A 25,458-nucleotide genomic window follows, 5' to 3' on the forward strand; every position below is an offset into this window, starting at 1 on the left:
TAGTTGATAATAGTTTAAAATGTTGCGAGACATTTTAAAATATTTTTAAAAAAGAGGAAATTTTTTATTTAAAATTTTATTTATTAAAAAGAAATTAGCATTGTTTTTATTTGTCTCCCCCTAATGATCATTTTTTAAACGTAGCATAACGCAATACAGTCGCTGGATTTTCCCTTTATTTATTTAAATAGGCAATATATGTTTGGTTTTCCAATGTTAATTTTTTTTAAACGTAATTAAAAAATTACACCAAAAAATATATCTTTGATGGTATGATTTTTTTCTTTTATTAATTTTTAAATAATAAACAATTTTAAATTTGTTTCCATATGTATATTTTTGAATGCAATAAGTAAATATAATGTTAAATATCTAATGTAGTAAAATCAATATTAATTTTTTTTAAGGAAGTAAAATAATAACGTATTAATAGTTTTCATTTTTTTTAACTTAAATTTGATTAAAGTAGCAATAATATTATATTAATTTTATTTAGGCGCTTTTTAAGAAAAATCAAAAGGGAGCAATGCTTCCTTTAATTCTAGTTGAAGACATCTACTGAAATTGATAGTTAAGAATAGAATAAATTCATTCACGCTTTTAAATAATAAATACGGGGTTAGGAAATTGATGAATACAAATGAATGTATTTTTATCAATCCATCTAATAATATTTTTAACCTATACCCTCATTAAGGGCTTCATGAAAGCCACTAAACTAACATTACTTTGCCCATTTTTATTGGTAATTAGTATATTAATTCTAAAAATTGATATAAATATACAAATTTGCTCAGAAATATAGACAGGAAACATTCAATATATATAACAAACTTGATATTATAATTATTATGGTATTTATTTATATATTAAATAATTTTTGAAAATTTTGAATGTATAATCTGCATACTTTTGCTCAGAGAGAAATCCAAACCCAAATCCCCCATCCTTTCTACGTCACTCCCTAATAGCTTCCTTTTCAATATATCTCTGATTTTATTATTGGTTTTATATATTTTGTTCGTTTTTTTAGATACATTTTATATTTTATTAAGTTTTGATCATGACTTCATGCCCTTCATAAGCTCTTAGGGGTTGAGTTTTTTAAAATACACTAATCAAAATTTGCGTAAATCTTAACATTATTATATACAATATAAGAATTAACCGAATATTAATCATTTATTATCCTAAAGGATTTTATATATTAAAAATCCTATTGGTTAAAAATTTGTCAATTTTTCAAATGGTAAAGGCAAAGCAACTGGACAAAAGTCATAATCAGAACATACAAGTTGCTGTAAGATGCAGGTAGATTCATATTGTTTACTGCATATATGATCAAACTTTAAAGGCCTATAAACTTATACGAAAAAAGAAATGGTTCGGGTGATGCTGTTGATATTAATTCTGATAGAAGAGAAGTGACGATTAAGGATAAGACAAATAACAAAACCTTCACATTTGATAAAGTTTTTGGACCAAATTCTCCTCAAATAGACATTTATAATAGCATAGTCTTACCTATTTTAGAGGAAGTTTTGTTGGGTTATAATTGTACAATATTTGCGTAAATTATATATCATATATATTTTTATCATCACAAGTTTAGATATGGACAAACAGGAACAGGTAAAACTCATACAATGGAAGGAGAAAGACTGGAATGTAAACAGGAGGGTATAGATCCTTCTTCAGGCATAATTCCAAGAACACTAAATGATTTATTTGAAAAGTTAAAAATTCAGGTAAAATTTGATACACATAATATGGTATAATTATTATGATTCAAAGGCTTGTGAATATTCTGTCAGAGTATCTTTCCTTGAATTATATAATGAGGAATTGTTTGATTTATTAGCGGTGGGCATAAACAATCCACGTTTGAAAATTTTTGAAGATTCTACAAGAAAAGGGTCAATAGTTGTGCAGGTAAATTTTTAAGAATACATTAAATTTAAATTTAACAAACAATTTATATATGATATTATTCACTATGTAGGGCTTGGAAGAAATTACTGTCCATAATAAATATGAAGTTTATCAAATATTGCAAAGAGGTGCCCAAAGGAGGCAAACTGCAGCCACATTATTAAATGACCAATCAAGGTTATTTATTGCTTTTACTAATAAATTTATAAAATATAATCAGCCGATCTCACTCTGTCTTTTCAGTGACAATCCATATAAAAGAAAATGACATAGATGGAGAAGAGTTGCTTAAAATTGGAAAATTAAATTTAGTAAATCATTGAATTTAAATTATTTATTTTTATAATTTTATGCTATTTAGTTTATTATGCATACTTTATAATAAATATCTAAATAAAGTATAATATTATAAATAAGGTTGACTTAGCTGGCAGTGAAAACGTGAGTAGATCAGGTGCCATCGATAAACGATTGAGAGAAGCTGGGAACATAAATCAAAGCCTATTAACACTTGGTCGTGTCATAAATGCACTGGTAGATAGATCACCTCATGTTCCTTATCGGTTTAAAAAATATTTATATAACTAAAATAACAAACATTTGAATGCAAACATTTTAGAAAGATATTGTTCAGACACCAACTTTAAAAATATTTTTGACTTTCCAGTCCAAATTTAATGAATTTTTTAAAAATGATATAGGATGTAATTATTAGTATGTTTGTGATTTTTTTAGGCCCAGCCAGGGTGTCATAACTTTTTTATACCCTGATCCAATTTTTTAATAAATGATAGTACTTTATGTGTTGAGTTCAGAGCTGGGCCTATGGGTCAATGATAATATGTTAATTCCTTCAGTCAATATATTTGGGTAGGAGTAGCTTTAATTTTCACATCTATAGGTCTTTAATATAAAAAAAATACTATACTAACTAACCACTAATATTATATCTTAATTTTAAAACATAAAAATTTTATTACAAAGAGAGAGTAAATTAACTAGAATACTCCAGGATTCATTGGGCGGTAGAACCAAAACGTCCATCATAGCTACTATTTCCCCAGCCTCTATCAATTTAGAAGAAACTTTGAGCACTCTAGACTATGCTCATAGAGCTAAAAATATTACAAATCGCCCTGAGATTAATCAAAAACTGAGCAAAAAAGCATTGTTAAAGGTTCTTAATATATTTTTTTGGAACTTTTTTTAGTATCATATTTTTTAAAAATCTATCAATGAACTAAATAATTTTTGTAAAAAAATTTTAAAAAAAGGTTTATAATTTTGAGCCTAGGTTTTATGTATTGTTTGGAAACAAAGATTATCAGATGATATTCCCTTTTATAATTAGAGTTGTGCCAATTAGAGGTATGCAATGGGATGGTATTTAACCAAAAAGCCCACCCACTCGTTATGAAATTTATTTGACCCGCCTATCCATTGACATAATTTTTTTAAATAAAATTTACTCCCCCCACCAACCCATTTATCTTTTAAAAATTTTTTTAATGGCTGCTTTGGCTCTTCATTTTTTGAATTAATTAAACATATAATTTGCAATAATATGAAATAAAAATTTATCCGCCCATGCCAGACCATTACATTAAATAATTTTCAACCCACCCACCACCCGCCCAATGTTGAAAATATTTAAAAATACCCTACCATGGCTATTCAAAGTATGGGCAGTTGTGGACAGACGGGCGAAAACCGCACCTAATGCAGACCTCTAGTGCCAATATTAAATATCAATTCGAGCCGATATTTTTTAAAAAAATCGACTCGACTCGATTTGATCTGATATTTTATATTGTTTTTGGTTTATTTATGATTGTATAAATAATTTTAAAATTATTTTGTTTTAGAATTTCATAATAAAAAAATTATATAAGTTTTAAAAAATAGTTAAATTTTACACTATTTTTGGTTATATTATCTGCAACAAGATAAGGATTTTAAAATATCTAACGAGTATTGTTAAATTGCTCAATTCAGCCAATTTAAAAAAAACGGACTCAAGATTTTGGCCAAAAGTAAACTACTCACATTTATTGATTTTGCCTACAGATGGCAGAAAGGTTTGGATTTCGACGAAATTAACTTAGGTTATAATATTCTGGCTAATATATTTATTTCGCCCTTTTTAAAAATCTGCTAAATAGAGCTGTTTCACAACACTACATTCACCCATAAATATTGCAAATTTTAAATTAATTTATTAACTTTTGGAGAATAAATAAAATACACTTAATCATTTTTGAAAGTTAATTAGTTTTTAAAAAATAGGAAAATATTAATATTTCTTTTAGTTCATTGATAGATGGCACATAAAAGGCAATATAGTTTTTTTTAGTAATATCTAATTAGTGAGAAATTTCTGGATCGGCACAGCCCTAATATATTCTTGGTGATTAAATTTATTGTATACTAATAGATAATTTATTATTTTCTTCGTCAATGACACATAGTTTATAAGTTAAAAACCTCTTTGCCTATTTAAAAAACGGCGAAATCAAGATTATAGCCCCAATTTTTTTTTACATTAACCTCGAGATTTTGCCAGTAAACGGCAGAAAAGTTTGTCCCACTTTTTAAGAAATATGGAGGCTTAGGTTATATTTTTAGCCATGATTGTGATTTACTTTTTTTTAAAATTAGTTAAATCTGTATTCTCAACTTGCTAGGGTACACTAGCTCTCGCTCTAATCCCATTTTCTCCTGGTTGGTTAAGGACATTTTTTTCCATTTTCTCTACCACCTTCACTTATGAGTGATTAATTAATTACAAAATATTATTCAATTAAATGTATAGGGATTAAAAATTTAAAATAAAAGATGATTTTATCCCCAAAAATGTTTTTTTATCATCCTTAGTATAATATATATTCATAAAATAGATTGATGAGGGTTTGCGTAGATCAATTAAATTTTGCCTGTTTATAACTCTAATCTTATTATGACAGAATTCTAATTAAATATAAAATATATTATGTTAACTATTTTATAATATATATATACTTTTTTTTTGAATGATAGGAATACACGGAAGAGCTGGAAAGACTTAGGAAAGATTTAGCGGCCACGCGGGAAAAAAACGGTATTTTTATGGCAGAAGAAAACTATTTGGCATTAACCAAAGACCTGAGCATTAAATGTGTCGAAATCGAAGAGCTGTTAGAAAAAATTAATGTCATCTCAGAAGAAAAAGATAAAGTTAGCTTTTTTCGAATTAATATTGAGAAAGAGAAAACAACGAGTGTAATATTGAAGAGGATCTAGATTATTATTTTATCAAATGTAATGAATTTATGTATTAATGTTGTTAAAAGCTCGTTTTGAGCCGATTTTTAAAAACGGCTAACATTAATTTATCCAGAAAATGTTACGCTAGAAGATTTTCTCATAGATGGCGCAAAGGTTCGGATCTATAGTGAAATCTCGAGGTTTAGGCAATATTTTTCTGGCTAAAATATTGAATTAGCTGTTTAAAAAATCGGCTCAAAAAGGGCCTAACAGTAATTGGTAATTCCATACAATATCGATAACTTTTCGCCCCGACCTTTTTAATTTTGACAAAATTTTGCACACTGAGAAAAATCATTAGAAAACATCGAATCCAAAAATTTAGCCTCAATTTACTAATAGTTTCTGAGATTTTAATGCTCGAAATTGCCAAAATGAACTTTTTTTGAAAAATACGATTTTAAAAATTAAGATAAGTTAAAAAATAATAAAAATGTAATCCTTTTATTAAATATTAAGAAATTTTATAATAATCTTGCTATTTTTATTTAAGTTATAAATTTTGAAACTGAAAACTCCTGGTGTTTCGCTTTCCGAATATCTTTGAATTTTATCTATATGTGAAAAAAATTTAAACTTGGGACAGCCATAGGTTTTTTAGTTTTTACGATTTTAAAAAAATAAATGAACATTTTTTTCAAAAATCGATGGCGCTCCTTTTATAAAATAGCCCATTCTTGTGAAATTATTTTTTTAAAAAAAATTCCCCCATTTTTAAACATAAATAATAAGTTTTTCAGCATTAATATCTTGAAAAATATTATTTAAGTCGTAGCTAACAGGCTTACATATTTTCATTGCTATTGATAACTTGTAAAAATAATTGTTTTTATAATAAATAGTTAAATTCCTTAAAAATATACCTGCAGTAAAATATATTAATGAAATATAAAAGCCAGTTTTTATGCACCTGCCTGCTATTAATTAATTTTTATTTTACAAATATATCGATAGTAATTATATTTTTTTCATAAAATTACAATGTATAAATATAAACTAAATTTTTTTAAATAATCTAAGCACTTTAATTATAAAATGAATCTGCCAAAAGTTATTACATGGATAACTTAATTTCCAAAGATGCGGAAAACACTATTTTATCACAAAAGAAAAATACAAATTCTAATAGCCAGTATGTAATATAATAAATAATATTATCAGAGCATAATCCAATAGATACAATCAATATTAAATAAATTGGAATATCTCCTATTAAGAAAAAAAAACTTACTGAAGCGAAATTTCAGAAGTTGCTATGGAAAGCTTACAAAGACCTTATTCAGATCAAATAATTATACCTGTAAAATTTTATAAATAGATTGAAGAGCCTAAAAAGGTATAAATTTTTCTTATGCCACCATACCAGAGTATGGGGCAGATGAGATAAGGCTAATTTAGTAGATTTACTTCGATACCTGAAAGGAACTTTCTTTCCTTCTTTCAAATCGGTTTAACTAAGCTCAATACTAAAATATATTCAAATTCGCGGACGTTTATTGTGGAGAATATAGTAAATCCATGTGAGGATCTGTTAATCGATGAAATTATAGGATATGTGACCTGTATTTAAGAAACGATTGGTGTTTAGGATTTGTGCAAAAAAGTGGGTATGAATAGAAATGAAATAAATTTTCTCCCTCCTAGCAAATTCTTTTGTTTATGCAGCGATACCAGATCTCTTTTTTTCAGAAAATAATATTTTAACATGAGCTTCAAAGACGACTGGGCTTACTTATTATTTGTAGCAACGAAATTATCAAAGCGTCAAAAATACTTAATTTAATGAAAAGCAGCCGAAAATAAATAATGTCTTTGGTGAATTTTAATTTTTTTATCATATTTACAAAATTAATTAAATAAATTTTCGGAAATTAAAATTTTTACAAGGAAAAAATTATTATAATCACAGTTAAATAATTTTATTTCATGATATTAATGCTGGAAATTCGTATTATTTGTGTTCATAAATGAAAAAAGTAATAATTCTAACAAAATGCCTTATTTTATAAAGGAACACCATCTATTTTTAAAATAAAAATTCATTTCATTTTAAAAATCATAAAAATTAAAGAAACCTATGGCTGTCCCAAATTTAAATTTATATATATAATATAGATGAATAATAAAATATTAAATTCAAAAAAATCAGAAAGTGAAACACCTGGAGTTTTCAGTTCAAAATATAATTTGAATAAAAACAGCAAGATTAACATTTTAAAAAATTTCCTAATATTTAATGAAAAGCTTTTAATAGAGTTACAAAATGTTATATAATTTTTATTTTTTTAAACTTATCTCAATTTTTGGCACTTTTGATCATTGATATCTCAGAAACTTTTAGTACTTGGAGAAATTTTGGATTCGATGCTTTCTAATAATGTATGCAAAATTTTATCAAAATTAAAAGATTAGGGCTGAAAAGTTATCGATTTGGTATGGAATTACCCTAATGCATATGCTAAATGACTTCAATATATTTTGAAGGCATAATATGTAAAATATAAAAATAATACCAAATCAGTATAGGATAAATTTGCCCAAATTCCCTAATTTTGACTACAGAATTATTTTACTACGAGAAAATACCGATTCAACTTAGTAATAGCTATTGGAAGATATTTTATAATAGATTCATTTTTAAATATCATTAAATATTTTTAAAAAAAATTATTATTTTTTCCCATTTTCAATTCATGACTTCATTATTTGTTAAACAGTTGATGAGGATAACTTTTCAAAGCGTGAAGGATGTAGAAAATCTTCATAATAAATTAGAGAGACATAAACAGATAGAAGCCTTCAATAAAACAATCAAATTCGACACCAGCTCTCAAACTGAAAAATGGCTGAATTCACTCAAAGATCGGTTGGACTATAGTGCAGAGATGGAAAAACGGGTATCAGAGGCTCTAAATTTTCACAGAGGTACAAATTAATATATTTTTTTAAATTCTATATTCATTATAATGTCATCATTGTTTTTTAAAAAAATCTTTAATAACTTAAACACTAATTTTAAGATTGAAAATTAGAGTCACAGATATTGCTTGTTAGTGTTTATAGCTATATTTGACTCATTAAATACTTTTCAAATCCTCTCGCTACAAAAAATATATTTAAAAAAAGAAGATATATGTCATTTTTACTTACTTTCGCTTTTAAAATAACTAGATTTCTTTTTTAAAAACATTATTTCTGGAAGCTATAGCTAATAGCGGCTACTTTTTTGTAATTATTTAATTTTTTAGCACACTACTTTTTTGAAAGTAGCTAAGTAGCCGTACTTAGCTACTTTTAAAAAATATAAAGAAGGTAAGTATAAACATGAAAATTTAAATATAATATCATAATTAATTATAATTTTTATGATTTATTATTTAATTTTGAAATTGAAATATATTTTCAATTTGTAATTTATATTTTCATTTGTATTATAAACCTAAATCACGGGTTAATAATTTAAAATGTCATCGCCTAAGGATATCCTAATCGTTGAAAGTGATTCAGACAATGATATTAATGAAATGTAAAATACCAGGGAAAAAAAATGTTTTTAATAGCTATAATACAAATTTCTCATTCCCTAGATTTGAAAATTTTTTTTAAATAAATATAAAAACCAAAACTGGCTTCAAAAAAAATATTTCCTCAAATCAATCCAGTTATAACCTCAAGAAACACCAAAAGGTAAATTGTCATTTTTACATTCTAATAGTATTTATTTTATAAGACTGTTCATACCAATAGCTTTAAGGAAATGGAGAAACATCTAAATAATTTTGGTAAAGGCGACTCTACATCCGACTAATTCAATTCAAACCAAATTAATTAATATTAGAAATGACAATATTTCTCAAAAATTGGCTTATAATGTTATTGTTGATTTTATAATTGATACAGTTCAGTCAATGTCCTTGGTTGATAATACATCATTTACCATGATGATTAAAACTCTATACCCTGGTACAACAATTTAATGTTGCCAGACACTAATGAGTAAAATAGCAGATAACTTTAAAGTGATGAAAGATGCTCTAATAGTAGAGTTATCAGAGATATCATATATATGTACCATGGCAAGAAAGAAAGAAAGAAAAACTTTAATATTTATAAATGTTGATTTTTATATATTTACTATACAATAATATTATAAGCAAAAAAATATGACAAATTTGTTTCTAAATTTTTTTTATAAAAAGTAGCTAAAGCTACTTTTGAAAAATAATAGCTAATAGCGAGCTACTTTTTTTTGACCAATAGTGATAGTGGTAGCGCGCTAATTTTTTTGACAAATAGTGATAGCGGTATCGCGCTACTTTTAAATGTAGCGATTAACAACTCTGCAATTTACAAATATATGGAGTTTATTTTTAAAAAATCATTTTTTTTAATAAAGAAATTGGTAAAATGAAAAAAAAAAAATTAAAATTATATATGTCATTGCCATGTGGAATCCATAGGTATTCGGAAATCATTCCATTTTAAATCATTTACTAAGGGCAATTTTTTAAACTTGAAAAAATCTAATATAAACAGAAAATATATTCAAACTTAGGTACGTGGAGTAACCTATCCCATGAATTTCTGGCAGGCTTCCTATTAACCTTTTTATAATAAGAATCTATCTAAAAATTAATATAAATTAAGAGTAGCTCAAAAGTTTACGGTTAAAAAAATAGTTTCAAATTCTCAGTGTTAATACTCTCCACACATACCGGGATGCATTTCCGGTCAAAACAGATGTTCAAATTTAAAATTCGACTTCAGTAAATGATTTAAAATAAGGGGGAATCAGATTCTCCGTGGATTCCATATCTCAATACGACATAATATATCATGCTAAAAATAACCAAAAAATGATTATAATTATAGGATCGGATTTATTTTTTTAAAAAAACGACGAATATCGGCATAGACCCTAGTTTACTACTAAAATATTATGCATATATTTTACAAAATTTTAATAAAGATAATGTTTTAATTTGAATAATGATAATTATTTTATTTACGTTGAGGGATTTCTTTAGAATATCGAATATGATTTATGTTTTAAAAAATAACAGATAAAAAAATATATGCTGAGTAATAGATAAATTGAAATCCGTCTGAACCCGAACACATTTAAATACTTGTTTAAATCCCAGTCTCTAAATCTAAACAAAATTTTATTAAGGAAAGAGAATTAATTAAATAGACATAGGAATTTTTTTTTAGTTCAATTGATGAAACATGATTTTATTTATTGTCTTATAATCCTGGCTGATAAATTGTGTGGCCCCTAAATCTAATCATTATTTTCCTTCGTTTTTTTTGTCTCTTATAAAAGAAGAAATGAATTTCAGATTTATTAAGTTATAAAAAGAATAAAATTGCCAAATCAAAGATGATAAGAACCTATGCTAATATAGTTATGAATTATGGTATGTTGATTTAAATTTATGAATACAATCATTTAAGCCTTAGCAATAAATAATAATATTAGCCAATTTAAATGATTTTCAAGATACTTTTATTAGCTTGATTTAATTTTGATTTTATAATCCTTCAGATAATTTAAACTCTCGAGCAGAAGCCTCCATCAAGAATAATAAAGAATTTTTGTCAAACGCAAGACTCCAATTGCACAGAGATGCTCAAAATTGTTTAAATTCTAACAAAACTTTAGCGCAACACGAATCTAATATGTTCAATGAGACCACAAAAATAGTTACTAGTAGAGAGGTACGTTTTAAACTTTGTATTTTTTTAAAAAAATAAACGGCTCTAATCTTAGTTCTGCAATCCACCTTTAAAAAAAATAATATAGGTTCATTTCTAGGTTTTTCCACGGATTGTTTTTTTTCTTGTTTTGTGTAAGTCTTATTCAAGACCGTTTGTAATGAACTTATCATGATTGAAGTAATACGCTGATGGCTCAGGATCTTTATATATATGAAATAATTGGAAAAAAATAAGAAGATGATGAGATTAACAAGGTAGTTTATTATCACTTACAATTTTGAAAATCATAATGGAAAGGATACTTATGTTTATCTCCAAAATTACCATTCTTGTGAATGTCACTATTTACAGGTGGTAAGCGGGTGAAACGCAGTTAATGAAGCTTACTACCAAAGGCAGTACCAGGCGAATCGGAATTATTATTCGATTGGTACTGCCAAATATATATTTTTTAACGAAACGGATCAAAAACGAAATTAGTATATATAAGAAACGAAACTAGCTTAAATTTTCTTTAATAACATAATTTATTAATGGAAAGCCATTTTGATTTAGGATTGGATGATAATTATAGTCAGGTAATAATGATATTTAAAGAAACAAATTATTAAGAATATGCTATTTCTGACGTATTATCTTATATTTGATAATAATTTTATAAAGTTGGTGATGAAACCAATAATATATCAATCAGTCAATACAAATGCAGAGATACTATTTTCATACAATTATTTTTTAATAGATAATACTCATTAAATTTTTTGCAATATAGGTTATATTTATTACCCGACAATATGATATTCTATATTTAAAAATAATCCTAGATGGTAAATAATGAATCCAATAATATGCAGTCAATACAAATAGAGGTAATATTTTACAATTATTTCTAAAGAATAAGCTATTTTTCTTATAAATTTTTTTGATTATAGATTATATTTTTTGCAATATAGATTACGCTTATTAAATTTTTTACAATATTGATTTTTATTAAATTTTTTACAATATAGATTATACTCATAAACTTTTGCAGTATAGATCATCTTATAATAAGGTAATATATTTTATATTTAATAATAATTCTAGATGTTATATTTTGGGGCAGGTTTTAATTCATTCTAGGAATTAAAGGCTGTTATCTACTATAACTATGAAAGATAGGTGAGTGCTAATTATTATTAACATCAATCAGATGCTCTAAAAAATTGTACAGAGCAAATGAAAAACCAATATGTTTATAAAAGTATGTTTTATCTGTATACAAGGAGTTATTTTTAAGAGTAAAGGAAAAGGCCAGAGAAATACAAAAAGTTTAAGACAAAATTTTACCAGTAATTTTGTTGTCAAATTTATTAAAAGATGTCAAAATCAATTGGTTGTTACTCTTACCATAAATTAGGTAATTATATATTTTGTCATTTGAACTCTATATAAATAAATCTATAAGATAAAAAATAAATAAGCTTATAATTATTAAATATAACTCACATATGATTATCTTTGAGCTTCAATACACAATCTGAAAATTTATGTAATTTTAAAGAAAATGGATTTTATTAGCTTTGGGAGAAATTAGAAATATTTGCCAACTTAATATCAATATTATATAAGGCCTTTCTCATTAGCATAAATTTAAATATTTTCGATAACAAACTAAAAGGCTATTCAAACAACGTGAATTAAATACTAAAGAAAAGGAATATATAATAACCGGTCTAAAATATGATGGAAATGTTTCAATAATTCAATCCGATATTTAATAATTAGAAAATTAACTGCAAAAAGAGACTATATAATTTAATTAGTAACATTATTCCAATCAATAATTCTAATGATTATCTACTCTACTACAATAAAAAAAGAAAACCAAAAATTATTGAAATATTGGTGCAAAATGGGAATTTTAAAGATCCTTATTTACAAACCCCTAAAATTAGAGAATACTTTGACTTTATACAGAAATTTTATTAATTGATGCCTCATATTCTTTAAATAAGTATCTATTACAGTTTTTACCTTGTTTGATATAGATTGGGCTATGCGAACAAGATTGTTTGCATAAGGGTTATTAAATCTGGAATAATGTGCTATATATTTAAACAGTACAATACAAAACATCAACAAATTTGATGAATTATATTTGATAGGGAATGCCAGATTTTCAGATTGTGTATTTCTAATATAAAATTTCTGATCATTTGAAAAATAATTGTGGGGGAGGGTGTAGGGGGATTTGCCTTTTCTCATCTATACTTATGATTATAATATATAGAGGTGTCCAATAAGGCTCAGACAATCATATGTGTTATGGAATATTTAATAATTATTATATTTATTCATCTTATAAAATTTATTTATATAGAGTTCAAATAACAAAATATAAATTTATGGTTATGTGTTCCATGAAACAGAGTAACCACCAATTGATTTTGACCTCTTTTAATCAATTTGACAACAAAATAACTGGTACAATTTTGTCTTAAACTTTTTGTATTTCTCTAACCTTTTCCTTTACTCTTAAAAATAACACCTTGTATACAGATAAAACATATTCTTTTATTGATTTTTCATTTGCTCTGTACAATTTTTTAAAGCATCTAGTCGATATATATAAAAATTAACACTGCAGTCTTTAATTCCTCGAATGAATTAAAACCTGCCCCAAAATCTAACATCTAGAGTTATTATTAAATATAAAATATCGTATTACCTCATTATATGTATAATCTATATTGTAAAAAATTTAATAAGCGTAATCTATATTGCAAAAAATATAATCTATAATCAAAAAATTTATAAGAAAAATAGCTTATTTTTAAGAAATAATTGTATGAAAATATTACCTATATATTTATTGACAGACCCAGACATATTATTGGATTCATCACTTACCATCTAGGATTATTATTAAATATAATCATATTGCCTGATTATAAGTATAACCTATATTGCAAAATATTTAATGAGTATAATCTATATTGCAAAAGATTAAATAAGTATAATCTATTTAGAAATAATTGTATATAGTATCATCTCTACATTTGTATTGACTGATCTAGATATATTATTGGATTCATCACCTATAAATATAAGATATAATATACAACAGAAATAGTATATTATTAATAATTTGTTTCTTTAAATATCTTAACCTGACTATAATTATCACCCAATCCTAAATCAGAATGGCTTTCCATTTATAAATTATGTTATTTAAAAAATTTAAGCTAGTTTCGTTTTTGATTCGTCTCGCTAAAAAATTAATTATTTAAAAATATACATTTGAAATCACGATTCGCTCGGTACTGCCTTTGGTAGTAAGCATCATTAACCGATTTTATCTCTGTGGATATTTTTGATAGGATGCATTTGATAAATGCAAGGATCTAGAGAACCTAGCTAATCTACAACCTTTTCAAATAATCTAAAAAGAATATATCAAAACAGCTTAACCTATGATAACAAGATGGAGTAAATTTTATTATAAAACTTGTTGATTTATTATTTGAGAGAAAAGATGATTTATTAAATCAAATGTATTATTATTCCGAGCTATCCAAACTTTGTGATGATAATTTTTTGAAAAATACTCTATGATAATTTTATAAAACAAAATATATAAATATTGTAAATGACATGCACCTAGAAACAGCATTATTAATTTTTAGATAGTGAAGATAAAATGCCTTTGAGCTATTTGATGCCAACAATAATAATCATAATCCTTAAATTACAAAAAGTGTAAAATATTGCCAACCACTGATTGATTCGTTATTAGATGGAATTAATAAAGGTTAGCTTAATATCAATTATATACTTTTAATTATTTTTTGATTTATTTGAGTGTATGTATTATTTATTTCTCCCATATTTAAACTCATAGGCCTTTAATAAGTTTTCCATTTATATATAAAGTATTCAACAAAAAAAACTCAGCGTATCTAAAAAAATCTGTCGAAAAACCTAGGAAATATCATTTTTTTTCTTCTTAATTTAGAAGAGAATAGAAGTTTTTATTCATTACACGACAATCCCATCTTCAGCTTCAATCTATAACATTTGAAAAATTATTTGTCATAAAGGAACTTATATTTTTTTTAAATTTATATTCATCGAAAAAAAAAATCAATAGAAAATAATGCTTCAGTTTTTATCCGAACAAATCGAAACAATAACTAATACCATGTTCGTTTCAATGGAATCTCAAATTAATTCTTTAAATGCCGAATTCAACGCATCATTTACCCTAATACGAGATGTAATTTTGAACATTAAAAAATCATTTACATTTTTCTTCTTCTTTTAAACAGTATTGATTTATAGTTTTAAAAACTCCATCGTTAGATTTTGGTCTCTTAATATATAATATTTTGTTTTGATAAACATTTTTTTATAGGATTTTTTATAGATATTGACCAACCTAAGAGTTTAAGATAGAAAGGTGGTCACCTTATGAGGTTAAAGGTTTTACATTAACATACGATAAGTTGGCGGGGGTCGAGCAAAATTTTCAGGACAGGCCAGACAAATTGTCTAAGATATTTTTACAGCCAGGCCAAAGTTATGTTGTTCCTTTATAAAAAAAATAATTTTAAGGAATGGGTCAAAAAATTCTATAAAAAATTTCCACGGGCCGGACTGACCCAAGTCGACCTTTTGCACATCTTACCTCGTGAAGGTTATAGTATCTTTAATTTAAAATCATTTAAATCCTACATCTGTGTAACTAAATTCAATTATATTACAGCGTTGTGCAGATTTGATGGAAAACATTTCCATACCTTTTTAATTTTATAAATCTTGGCAACACTGTATATCATATTAAGATTAATTATTATATTTTAAAAAAAAATTTGAAAAAAGATTGTTGATGTACAAAGACAAAATAAATCATTTTGCGATGAATTAATCGAATCCTTTTCAGTAATCGAGAAAGGTCTCAAGGCGAAAATAGAGAATTTGACTCAGCAACTAAAAATCCAAACGCGCACCGATCTCATTGGCACTTTACAGAGAAAGAATGAAAATGCCAAGGTTTTGATAAAAATGCATTTATTGCTGGTAAGGACAAAAAAATTGATTAAGAAAGAGGTGATATATTTTCTAAAGCAGCTTCTATGAGGCGGTTTTTTTATACAAATATATTGGTCATTTAAAATATTAAAAAGAAACGATTTTGTTTTATAATAAATGTCTTATTTGAAATCCGACATAGAATATAGTTCAGATAGAAGGGGGGGGGGGGCTTTCTGATTAAAAAATTACGATTGGAATAGAAGTTTTAAAAAGAATGAAATCGGGAAAATAGAATACATGTTACCCCTGATAATGTAAAATACTTATTTGCTAAATATCCAAGGAATTCAATGTTGTCCATTTTTAAATTATTTTTCAATTAATTATTAAAAAGAATCTTTGATTTATTTTATTTTGACATTAAATTTTTATAATAAATGGGTTATAATATAGAAAGTTAACAGTCTCATAAAATCTCTTTCAAACGCATTCAAAGAACAAGATTCCCAATTAGACCAGGATATAAGTACCCTTCAAAAATTGACCGATTCAAGCTTACTGAGTGTCGAGGAGTTGGACTCGGATATAAAAAAGTTTGGGCCAAATAAATTAATGTTCGTAGAATCCAACTTAAAATTAGAATAAGGGAAAAATTTTAAGTCAGTTATGAAAACTATTTTGGTAATCTAGTTATAACAAAGTAAGTGGGAACATTGTGAGCCATTGTGTTATTTTTCAACTTTAAATCAATTTTTAGCCTTTTTTAAAATCTTATTTTACCGGAAATGTATTTTTTACATATTTGGAATACCTCCCCTACCTTTGAATTGTAGACTCTTTTTCTGATAACCTTGAGTCATTTAAGATGTATATAAAAAATCTATTGAAAAAATGAATATAAATTATATTAAGCTCAAATTTTTATAGCAAATTATGTGAAATACATAGAGTAGGTATTCCAAACATGTTAGAATACATTTCTGGTAAAATCTAATTTCTAAATTTAAAAAAAAAATTTATAGTTGAAAAAATAATACAATGACTCACAATGTTCCAACTTACCTAACATAACAAGTCAACTTCAATTAACATACCAAAATATCTCCCTGAGTTAAGATATCTTCATTTTAATTTTAAATTACTAATAGTTAATTGTGGGATAATCTCGGTACCATCCTAAAATGGATATTATCTCTTGATTAGTCTATAGTTCTAAATCCACTTACTGGAAAACAATTAAATTAGGGTCGAAATATCTCCAAAATAATTTTTATATATTTTTTATTAATAAAACATAAGCGGCCATAAGGTTTTTTCTAAAAAAATTCGCTATTCAATAAAATTGATTCGCGATGAAATAATATTATTTCATAAGCATATTTAATTTATTTCGATAATTAAAAATTCCATAGCCATTTTAATGCACAAACGGTCAACATAAAGCGCAAACTAAAACAAGAAAACGAAATTATTATAAAGAATGATGCCTCAATAAATTTGTCTCATGAACAAGTTTTCTTAATTTAATTTAAATTCTGATATAAAAACATCTTCAATTTTTTTTCGTTTTACAATTTATATTCCATATATTATGGTTTATTGCAATTTTTTTGACTTTTAGTTCTCAGATACACATCGTGATATATAGGGCTCTGCTGATCCGCATATTTTTTCACCGATCCATTCGATACTACTACGATCCGTTATTTATATTGACTTTTATTTACCTTGTGGAACGATGTCATAAAAAAAATCAATTTTATATTCAAAAAACCTAACTAACTTTCACGAATGATTAAATGTATTTTGTTTTTTTATTGCCCAAGGAGATGTTTATTGATCGCTTATTTTTAAAAACGGCGAAATCAAGATTTTAACCAAAATATTATTACTTATTGAAAATTTACCAATAGATGTCCTAACTTTTCTGCCATCTATGTGCGAAATATCCAAGCTTATCTAAAAAAAAATTGGCTAAATCTTGAGTTAGCCATTTTAAAAATTCAGATAAATGAGCCGTTTAAAAACACTACCCGAATGTGACTCTTTCAATATTTTTGAATCCTTTTCTTGATGCAGATAATATAACATCATATTTTTCTTTTAAAAGAATTCAATTTTTTATAAATATTACAAATATTATAATATTATGAAATTTTATATAAAATTTCATAATGTAATATTATATACAATCAGAAAATAACTCAAAGTAAAAATATCGGATCGGTTTTTTCGAAAATATCGGCATAGCCTCAGTAATATAGTTCCAAATGAACACTAAAAGATCTATACAAAAAAAATTGAAGACATAGATAGACAGGGATTGGCAATTTACGTTTAAAGAAAATTGATTTTAGGAAGCTTTTAAAATATTTTTTAATAATCTTCTTTTAATCATTTTTTTTAAAAATCAATGGAATATCAAATGCATTAGACAATTTTTGAAGACGATTTTTTTTTCATGATATTTTCGTCATAATTAAAATAGAAATGATCTCTTAAAGCTTTTCTTGATGATCATAGACATCTTGAATTGCTAAAGCATCGCCCCAATTAGCATCATTGAGATCTATTAGTGACATAATTTTTTAGATACAATGTCATATATCACTATCATAGGGTCTTTTATCTAAGAAGTGTCTTTTTTCCTTGTTAACAAATTAATTTGATTTAGATCAAATTTTTTAATAAAGTTTTATTTACTAAATTTGATCAAAATATTTAATATAATTAAGGACAAAGACTTAGATTTTTCCATAATCAGATAATTTTTATATGAAAAATATTAAATTGCAATAGTCATCATTACTTATTAGATTTTTAAAAAAGTACCTAATTTATTTTGATTTTCGTTGTTTCAATTTTTGTTATAATGTATAAAATTATTGTTAACTGATTAATTATAATCTCAAATGTAATTATAAATTATTTAATATTCAAATTATAAAACCTAAACTAATAATATTTTTAAATTTTTTTATAATGTTTTAATGTAGTGCTACCTGCTTCCCTTTACAGTAAAAGAAATAATTAGTTTTTTAAAATTAAAAAATCATTTTAATAATAATTGATTTAATAACACAAGCAATCGTCATGTCCTCAGCATTGGTGAATTTAATTGTTTAATATAAAACTATTTTCCCTAAAGAATTCCTAAGTTTGGAATGCACTCCAAAAGATATAAATATTCCCTCAACTGAAGCTTTTGATTGTTTTGCTAGGATTCTATCCTAAATTAAATGTTCCTGCTACCATCCTTCAATTTTATACCTCATTTATTATTTCATTTGAAAACATAATTTTATTAAACGGGTAGATGTAGCATGGAATTTTACCATGATAGATAAAAGGTGACACCTTGATCTCATTGTAATTAAATTTGAAACATATTTTGGGGTTGGAAGATAGGATAAGAAATGTGTCGGTGAAGGTATTATAATAATGACGATTTTTAGGATGATGGGTTACAAAAGAGAACCATATATAAAGTAAATAACGAACTGTATTAGATATAATTGCTTATTTGATTTGCTTAATTTGTACAGATTTAGATTGAAAAATAACATATATTATAAATTTTTTAAAAACATATTCATAATATAATCTAAAAACTAACCACTAATGGAAAAGGGAAGAGAGGGAGAGTTCTAAAAAATGCTTGATTTCTGGGACATAGGCCCAAAAATAATAATCAAGATTATTTTTAATTAAGGGTATTAATATTAACGGATGAACGAATATTACCCTAGCATTTTAAATTGGGTTAATGACCCAATTAGGAAATAACAGTAGCTAAAATTAAAAATAATAAAACTATTTTTATTTAATAGTCAAAAAAAATTTTTTAATTTGGTTTAACAGTCTTATTTGAGAACATTCATAATAATATTCGTTTTAGAATATTGAATGATTTTATTTCTCACTCACTGATATCGACTATTTCGATATTTTTTAAAACTCCATATCAGAGTATTGCAAATGGCAAAAGTTTCAGGCCTGGCCCATCCAAATTTTTACACGGCCTGGCTCGTTTCCAAATTTTTTATTAAGGTGGCTTGGCCCAGTTTTTTTAAATACAAGATCTAACCCAAAAGCACACCAAAATAAACAATCATTTATAATAATGAGGAGTTGAATTAAAAGCACTACACTTTCTGGATTATCACTTCTATCAAGTATCATAATTCATCAATAATCCAGCCCAATGATTTTTTTGCCTGGCCCAACCTGACCCAAATAAAAAAATTCAGACATTGCCCCGCCTTGGCATTACAGGCCCAAATGTATAATCGAATTTTTAATTGACAGTCGGCTTTTTATACGATAAAATATCAAATTAGCTCATGATTTATCAATATATTTTTTTTTCAGCAATTTCCCGAACAGGTCTCATGAGAAACATTAACTTTTTACTTGCAAGTTAAGGTAAAAAAAAAGTTATGATGATATTTTTCAATCTAAATCTGTCCTTCTCTGATTGAATAGTTGATATTTAATTTACATCAGAGTTTAAATTAAATATGACTAAAAAGATAATTTTTTTTTAAAAACTTTAAATAGTCAAAATCAAAATGTATAAAGCTATATTTTCTTATCTATAATATAAATTTATAAAAAATTTGAAAATAAATTTAGCTATTCATTTATAATGGCAATGGCAGAATTGGTCTTAACTCTAAAATTAACTGCCATTTTTTTGTACATTACATAAAATTTATCTATATCCTTATCTTATAATTTACAAATATAAAGTTTAGTGAAAAATTGGAATCTACTCGCAAAATATTGGTATCAAATAACGAAGATGTGGCCAAATCAATGCAGAATTTAAGATCGGTATATTGAAAAATAATATTATATTAATTTAGTTATACTAATTAATACTTAGAAGAACACCATAACTTTACAGGACTGGTGAATAATTTTTTTTAAATATTTAAAAAATTATTAATACTTAAAAAATATTTACACTTAATCAATTTGCCGAAATTGGCTGTTTCTAAAGCCCATAGATTCATGAACCTAACATTTTTTATAAAGTTAAATTGTATATAGATATTTCTGACAATTTTTAAAGATCATTTAAGAAAATATAAGAAATCACATATAAATTTTTGTTACGTGACTGTTTAAAATTTTTTTTAAACATTCTTTGGCAGGCAATTTTCAGATTAATTTTTTTTAACATATAGATCAATACACACGAAACCAAAGATATAATAACATGTTTATCGCGGCATCACGATACCATTAAAATTGGTTTAGAAGATACCTCAAAAATTATAAAAGTGAGTTTATAAAATATTCTCTCTTTGTAACCCTAAAAATATAAATATAGCAAATTTAATTTTTATGAAATGTTATTTAATTATGAGAATTCTCTTAAATTTTTGATATAAGGTACTTAAAAAAACATCTTATATAAAATAAAGGAAGCGTATGATAAGAACCATGAACGATTCAAAGAACAAGATGTTATCTTTTGTAAAACCAATGAATCTTGTATCGAGGAAAATACTCAACAATTTTTAAACATCGCAGCTTCTTTAACTGAGAGTCACGTCAATTTAGAGAACGTCATAAATGGCTATCTACCACAAGCTAGGGAAGAGTGTCTTGAACTTATAAATTCTTGGAAATTCGATATTAAAACTGGTTATATGGATATTTTTTTCTTCTAAACTTTTTATTTGAGGTTTGAACAAAGAGTCAAAAACGGCATGTTTTAATATCTCAGTATTAAAGATGTATGGGATCCAATTTTTTCATCAGTACTCTACAGTAGTTATCTTTATCTACATAGGCCCTAATTTTTTAAGCCTGGCCCAGTCCTAAATTTTTTTAAAAAAGTTTTGCCGGCCTGATCTTGGAAATTTCTTTTTATAGCCCAACCAGAAATTTTTAAAAAAATTATTTGTTCGCCCGACCCGTCCCGAATTTATTTAAATATAGAAATTAATTTTTTTTAGTTTTTTACTATTAGCAGCTTTTTGTTTATTTTTAATTTTGATTTTTTTAAATAAATGGGCCAAAAGCCCTTTCGAACTGGGTACGAGCCAGGCCTACTTTTGCAGATCTCTACTCTACATATCTTAAAAAATATTTATTAACCTTTCTTACGCATGGAATATAAATATAATTAATCGAAAATTTTGTTAGAGATGATTAAATTTTTTTGTTAAAGTGGCTGAATTCAAATAAGGATGATCCTGGCCATTGATCTGGTACATCTCTAGTTATTATTTTTTGAGTGATACTATATCTATAAACACGCGTGTCCTAAGTCACGAAATATTGTTTTAAACATTTATTTTAATAAAAATCAAATTAGGAATGACCCCCTGTAGAAGAGACACACTGTACAGGAATGTTCTAGCTAAAAGAAGCGAAACGATGCTTAATGAGTCGAGCGATTTTAATCTCAATGAAAATGTTAGTTTGATAAATTGTTTTTATATAGATCAGAGACTTGCAGAGGTACATTTCCATGGCGTGGCACAAATTTTTTTTTAAAACAATTTTTTCGTCCTGGCCTGGGTTTTATATTTTCACACCTGACCCCGATTTTTTTATTATATTACATTTATTTTTAATATTTATAGCTAATAATGGTGATTTAAAATATACTGCCCGGCCTGGGTATATTTAAAAAATTAAAATACAGCCGGCCCCGTGTACTCTGACCGGGTCTGCAGGTCTTTGATAGAGAGAACGATTAAGTTTTTTTTTTAAAAAAATATTATAAATTGTGGTTGTAAATATATTTTGATTGTCGTATTGTTTATCTTCCGGAATTCTATATATTTTATTAAAATTGCTAGATTTAATTGATCGCTAATTTTTTGGGAAAAAATGTGAACCAGGTCATATAAGTCAGATTAATGAAGATTATCCTAATTGATTCTTATTAAAGTTTTAATTCTATTCATTTAAGAACAGAATAAAAGGTATACTTATATAATTTTTTTTTTAATTTTAATCTAAAAATGGTTTTAAAAGTAAATAATTATTTAATTAGAATAATTTTTGTTATAAAATTTGTGAATGTTTTTATCCCCTATATTTGTGAACAAGTTAAAAAGAGATAAATTCAGTACATTCTTAAAAATTTATAATGCTAACTAGTACAAAATCCCTCCATTTGAGCCGATTTTTAAAAACGGCTAACTCAATATTTTAGCCAGAAAAATATTGCCTAAGCCTCAAGATTTCATTAATAGATGTCCAAACCTTTGTACGATATATGAGCAAAATCTTCAAGCTTGCGTAATATTTCTCTGGACATAAGAGTAGCTGTTTTTTCGGCTCAAATGGAGCGATTTTGCATCATTAATGCTAACCATAAAGCGGTATTTAAAAATATAAGGCAAAATTTACATTGAATTTTATAGCATATCTGTTTTGTATGTAACAGGAGATCAAGGATTCTACAATTACCACAACAGTATCAAACTCGAACGATTCCACATCAAAGTCCTCTAAAAATGTAAAGTTTAAACAGAACCACGAAAATGACTTTCTTATAAATAACGCCGATTGCCCAAAAGAAATAAAAGAAAATAATGGGAATTTTAAAATATAATTTTATAAATATCTTATTTTTTAAACTACAATAAACAAAAAAATTTATAATTATTTATATTTTATTTTAGGATTATCTTTATTTATTTATTTTTATAATTTTTTTTAGTATAAATATTATAAACAACGATACAGGTCAAAAGAATCGAAATGGTGAACATTAAATATCATTTATTCCCATTGAAATATTTATTATGTTTATAAATATCGAAATTTAAATAAAATTATCATCCGGAAAATTTATATCTACCCTGTAAATGCGTTACATTGACAATCTTTGTGAATGTGGTAGTGTTTACTTTCCTTACTTTTTATTGGCTCCTTAAATGTAATATAACCATCACATCATTTTTTTTTACTTAATCGGTTATTTTATTTTATATCAGAATTACCTTTAGGTTTCATGTTCTTATTATATTTTAAATATACGGAGAAAATTAGACAAACAAGTTTCAACTTTCTAAGTCAACTGCGGATATTTATTTATTTAACTTTTAGTTTTTGGGATCAACAAGTACTTTTGTCAGCTACTTATGTCCAGGTACTTTGTAGCTATTTAATTCTTTATGGAATAAAATATAATAGGCATCAGTGGTCTGCAATAGAAAGAGAAAGAAAAACTATTTTTTAAATAATTTTTTTATTTTTATTAATTCATCAAAATCATGATTATGTATTATTAAATAAGAATGCATAAAATCATTATAAAATAACTGTATACAAAATATCAATAAATATATAAAATTAATTTATAAAATAAAATAAGATCTAAGGCTTATTTGATACAATATTTATTTGAATTTCCCCGGTCAAATATAGGCCAAACCGAACTGTATTCGACCAAAATACGCACCTGATTTTTACAAATAACTATTTTTTTATAAAAAAAATGATAATTCATAATTTTAAAATATGAGTTTAATTTTGATGAATTATACTGGATCGGATAAAAAATTTAACGAGCCAGACATGTACATGAAAAAAATGACTGGTTAGATAAGACATTATCGAAAAGGCAGAAATTCTTTAAAAATACAAATTTGCTGGCCTCGCCAATACAGGGTTCATATCAATTGTTACCAATACTTTGTTCGGAAGTGAGGCCCTGAATTTTATTAAAATCAAAGGGGAAAAAAATGAGACAGATTGGGTACCCCAGGATTTTACCTTCGTCAGCAGATATTTCTCGAAATCTGTCAGTCCAATTTTTTAAGTTTGGGTAATATGTATCATTTCCTACTGACCCATTTTCATTAAAAAAAATTTTCCAAATCAATCACATTACAACTAATTAGAATTCATAGTTTCATTCTAAACAAAAATGATAAAAAAATTAAAAAATCACAAAGCAATGCTAGACAACACATATCCAACGAACTACTGAAAAATTGCTCGAAGATATTATCCACACCATCTCCTGCTACAAAATCGTAATTTTATATATAAACAAATCATTCAAGACATCGGGAAATACATTGATAACTGCTTTGCATCCTTTAGATTTGGTCATAACACCTATTGAACTAATATCTGCTCTAAAAATCAGGCTAGAAAAATCTATAATTTACAAAACTGATGCCTACACAATTATTATCGACATATCATCGATTCTATAAACCAATTAATATGAATATACTTTTTGGTTGTTGCATCTTTCGGGGGCCATATTTTTCTATTTTATTTTTTTTTATCTTATTTTTTTATGTAATATTTTTTGTTTATTTTTTAAAAATTGTCTAAAAAATGGGTTAGGTGGGTTCAGTGAAAAATCTCTGAACCCGATTCGGGTTCAGGTGGGTTCCATGTTCGGAGACCAGAAAAAGAAAAGTAATGAATGACTTATTAAAATTAGTTAAAATAACAGAAACATCATTTTTTTTTAAAAAAATTTATTTTAACACGATA

General features: G+C 25.6%; 1 protein-coding gene across 1 annotated transcript; it reads left to right on the forward strand.

Moving 5' to 3' along the window:
- The first annotated feature begins 1,243 nt into the window (after positions 1-1,243).
- LOC135926988 (kinesin-like protein KIF11) lies at positions 1,244-23,561 on the forward strand. The gene is made up of 20 exons (XM_065462922.1): positions 1,244-1,311; positions 1,355-1,570; positions 1,613-1,748; positions 1,795-1,932; positions 2,003-2,109; positions 2,153-2,243; positions 2,350-2,495; positions 2,917-3,109; positions 4,969-5,145; positions 7,953-8,160; positions 10,784-10,956; positions 15,089-15,214; positions 15,820-15,990; positions 16,426-16,565; positions 17,385-17,484; positions 20,725-20,808; positions 21,165-21,260; positions 21,405-21,627; positions 22,304-22,404; positions 23,387-23,561. Exons 1-20 carry the CDS (start codon positions 1,247-1,249, stop codon positions 23,552-23,554), a joined length of 2,859 nt encoding a protein of 952 aa, XP_065318994.1. The 5' UTR covers positions 1,244-1,246; the 3' UTR covers positions 23,555-23,561.
- The last annotated feature ends 1,897 nt before the right edge of the window (positions 23,562-25,458 follow it).

Source organism: Gordionus sp. m RMFG-2023, chromosome 3 (assembly GCF_954871325.1).
Source record: "Gordionus sp. m RMFG-2023 chromosome 3, tfGorSpeb1-WG-v2, whole genome shotgun sequence".
In the NCBI taxonomy this organism is placed as follows: domain Eukaryota; kingdom Metazoa; phylum Nematomorpha; class Gordioida; order Chordodea; family Parachordodidae; genus Gordionus; species Gordionus sp. m RMFG-2023.

What these genes read in the sequence shown, in the direction of transcription:
- LOC135926988 (XM_065462922.1), top strand. Translation starts at nt 1,247, where the DNA reads ATGGTAAAGGCAAAGCAACTGGACAAAAGTCATAATCAGAACATACAA. An exon ending in TAAATTTGTCTCATGAACAA is followed by an intron (nt 17,485 to 20,724) that starts GTTTTCTTAATT and finishes ACAAATATAAAG; the next exon opens with TTTAGTGAAAAATTGGAATC. An exon ending in ATTTTAATCTCAATGAAAAT is followed by an intron (nt 22,405 to 23,386) that starts GTTAGTTTGATA and finishes TGTATGTAACAG; the next exon opens with GAGATCAAGGATTCTACAAT.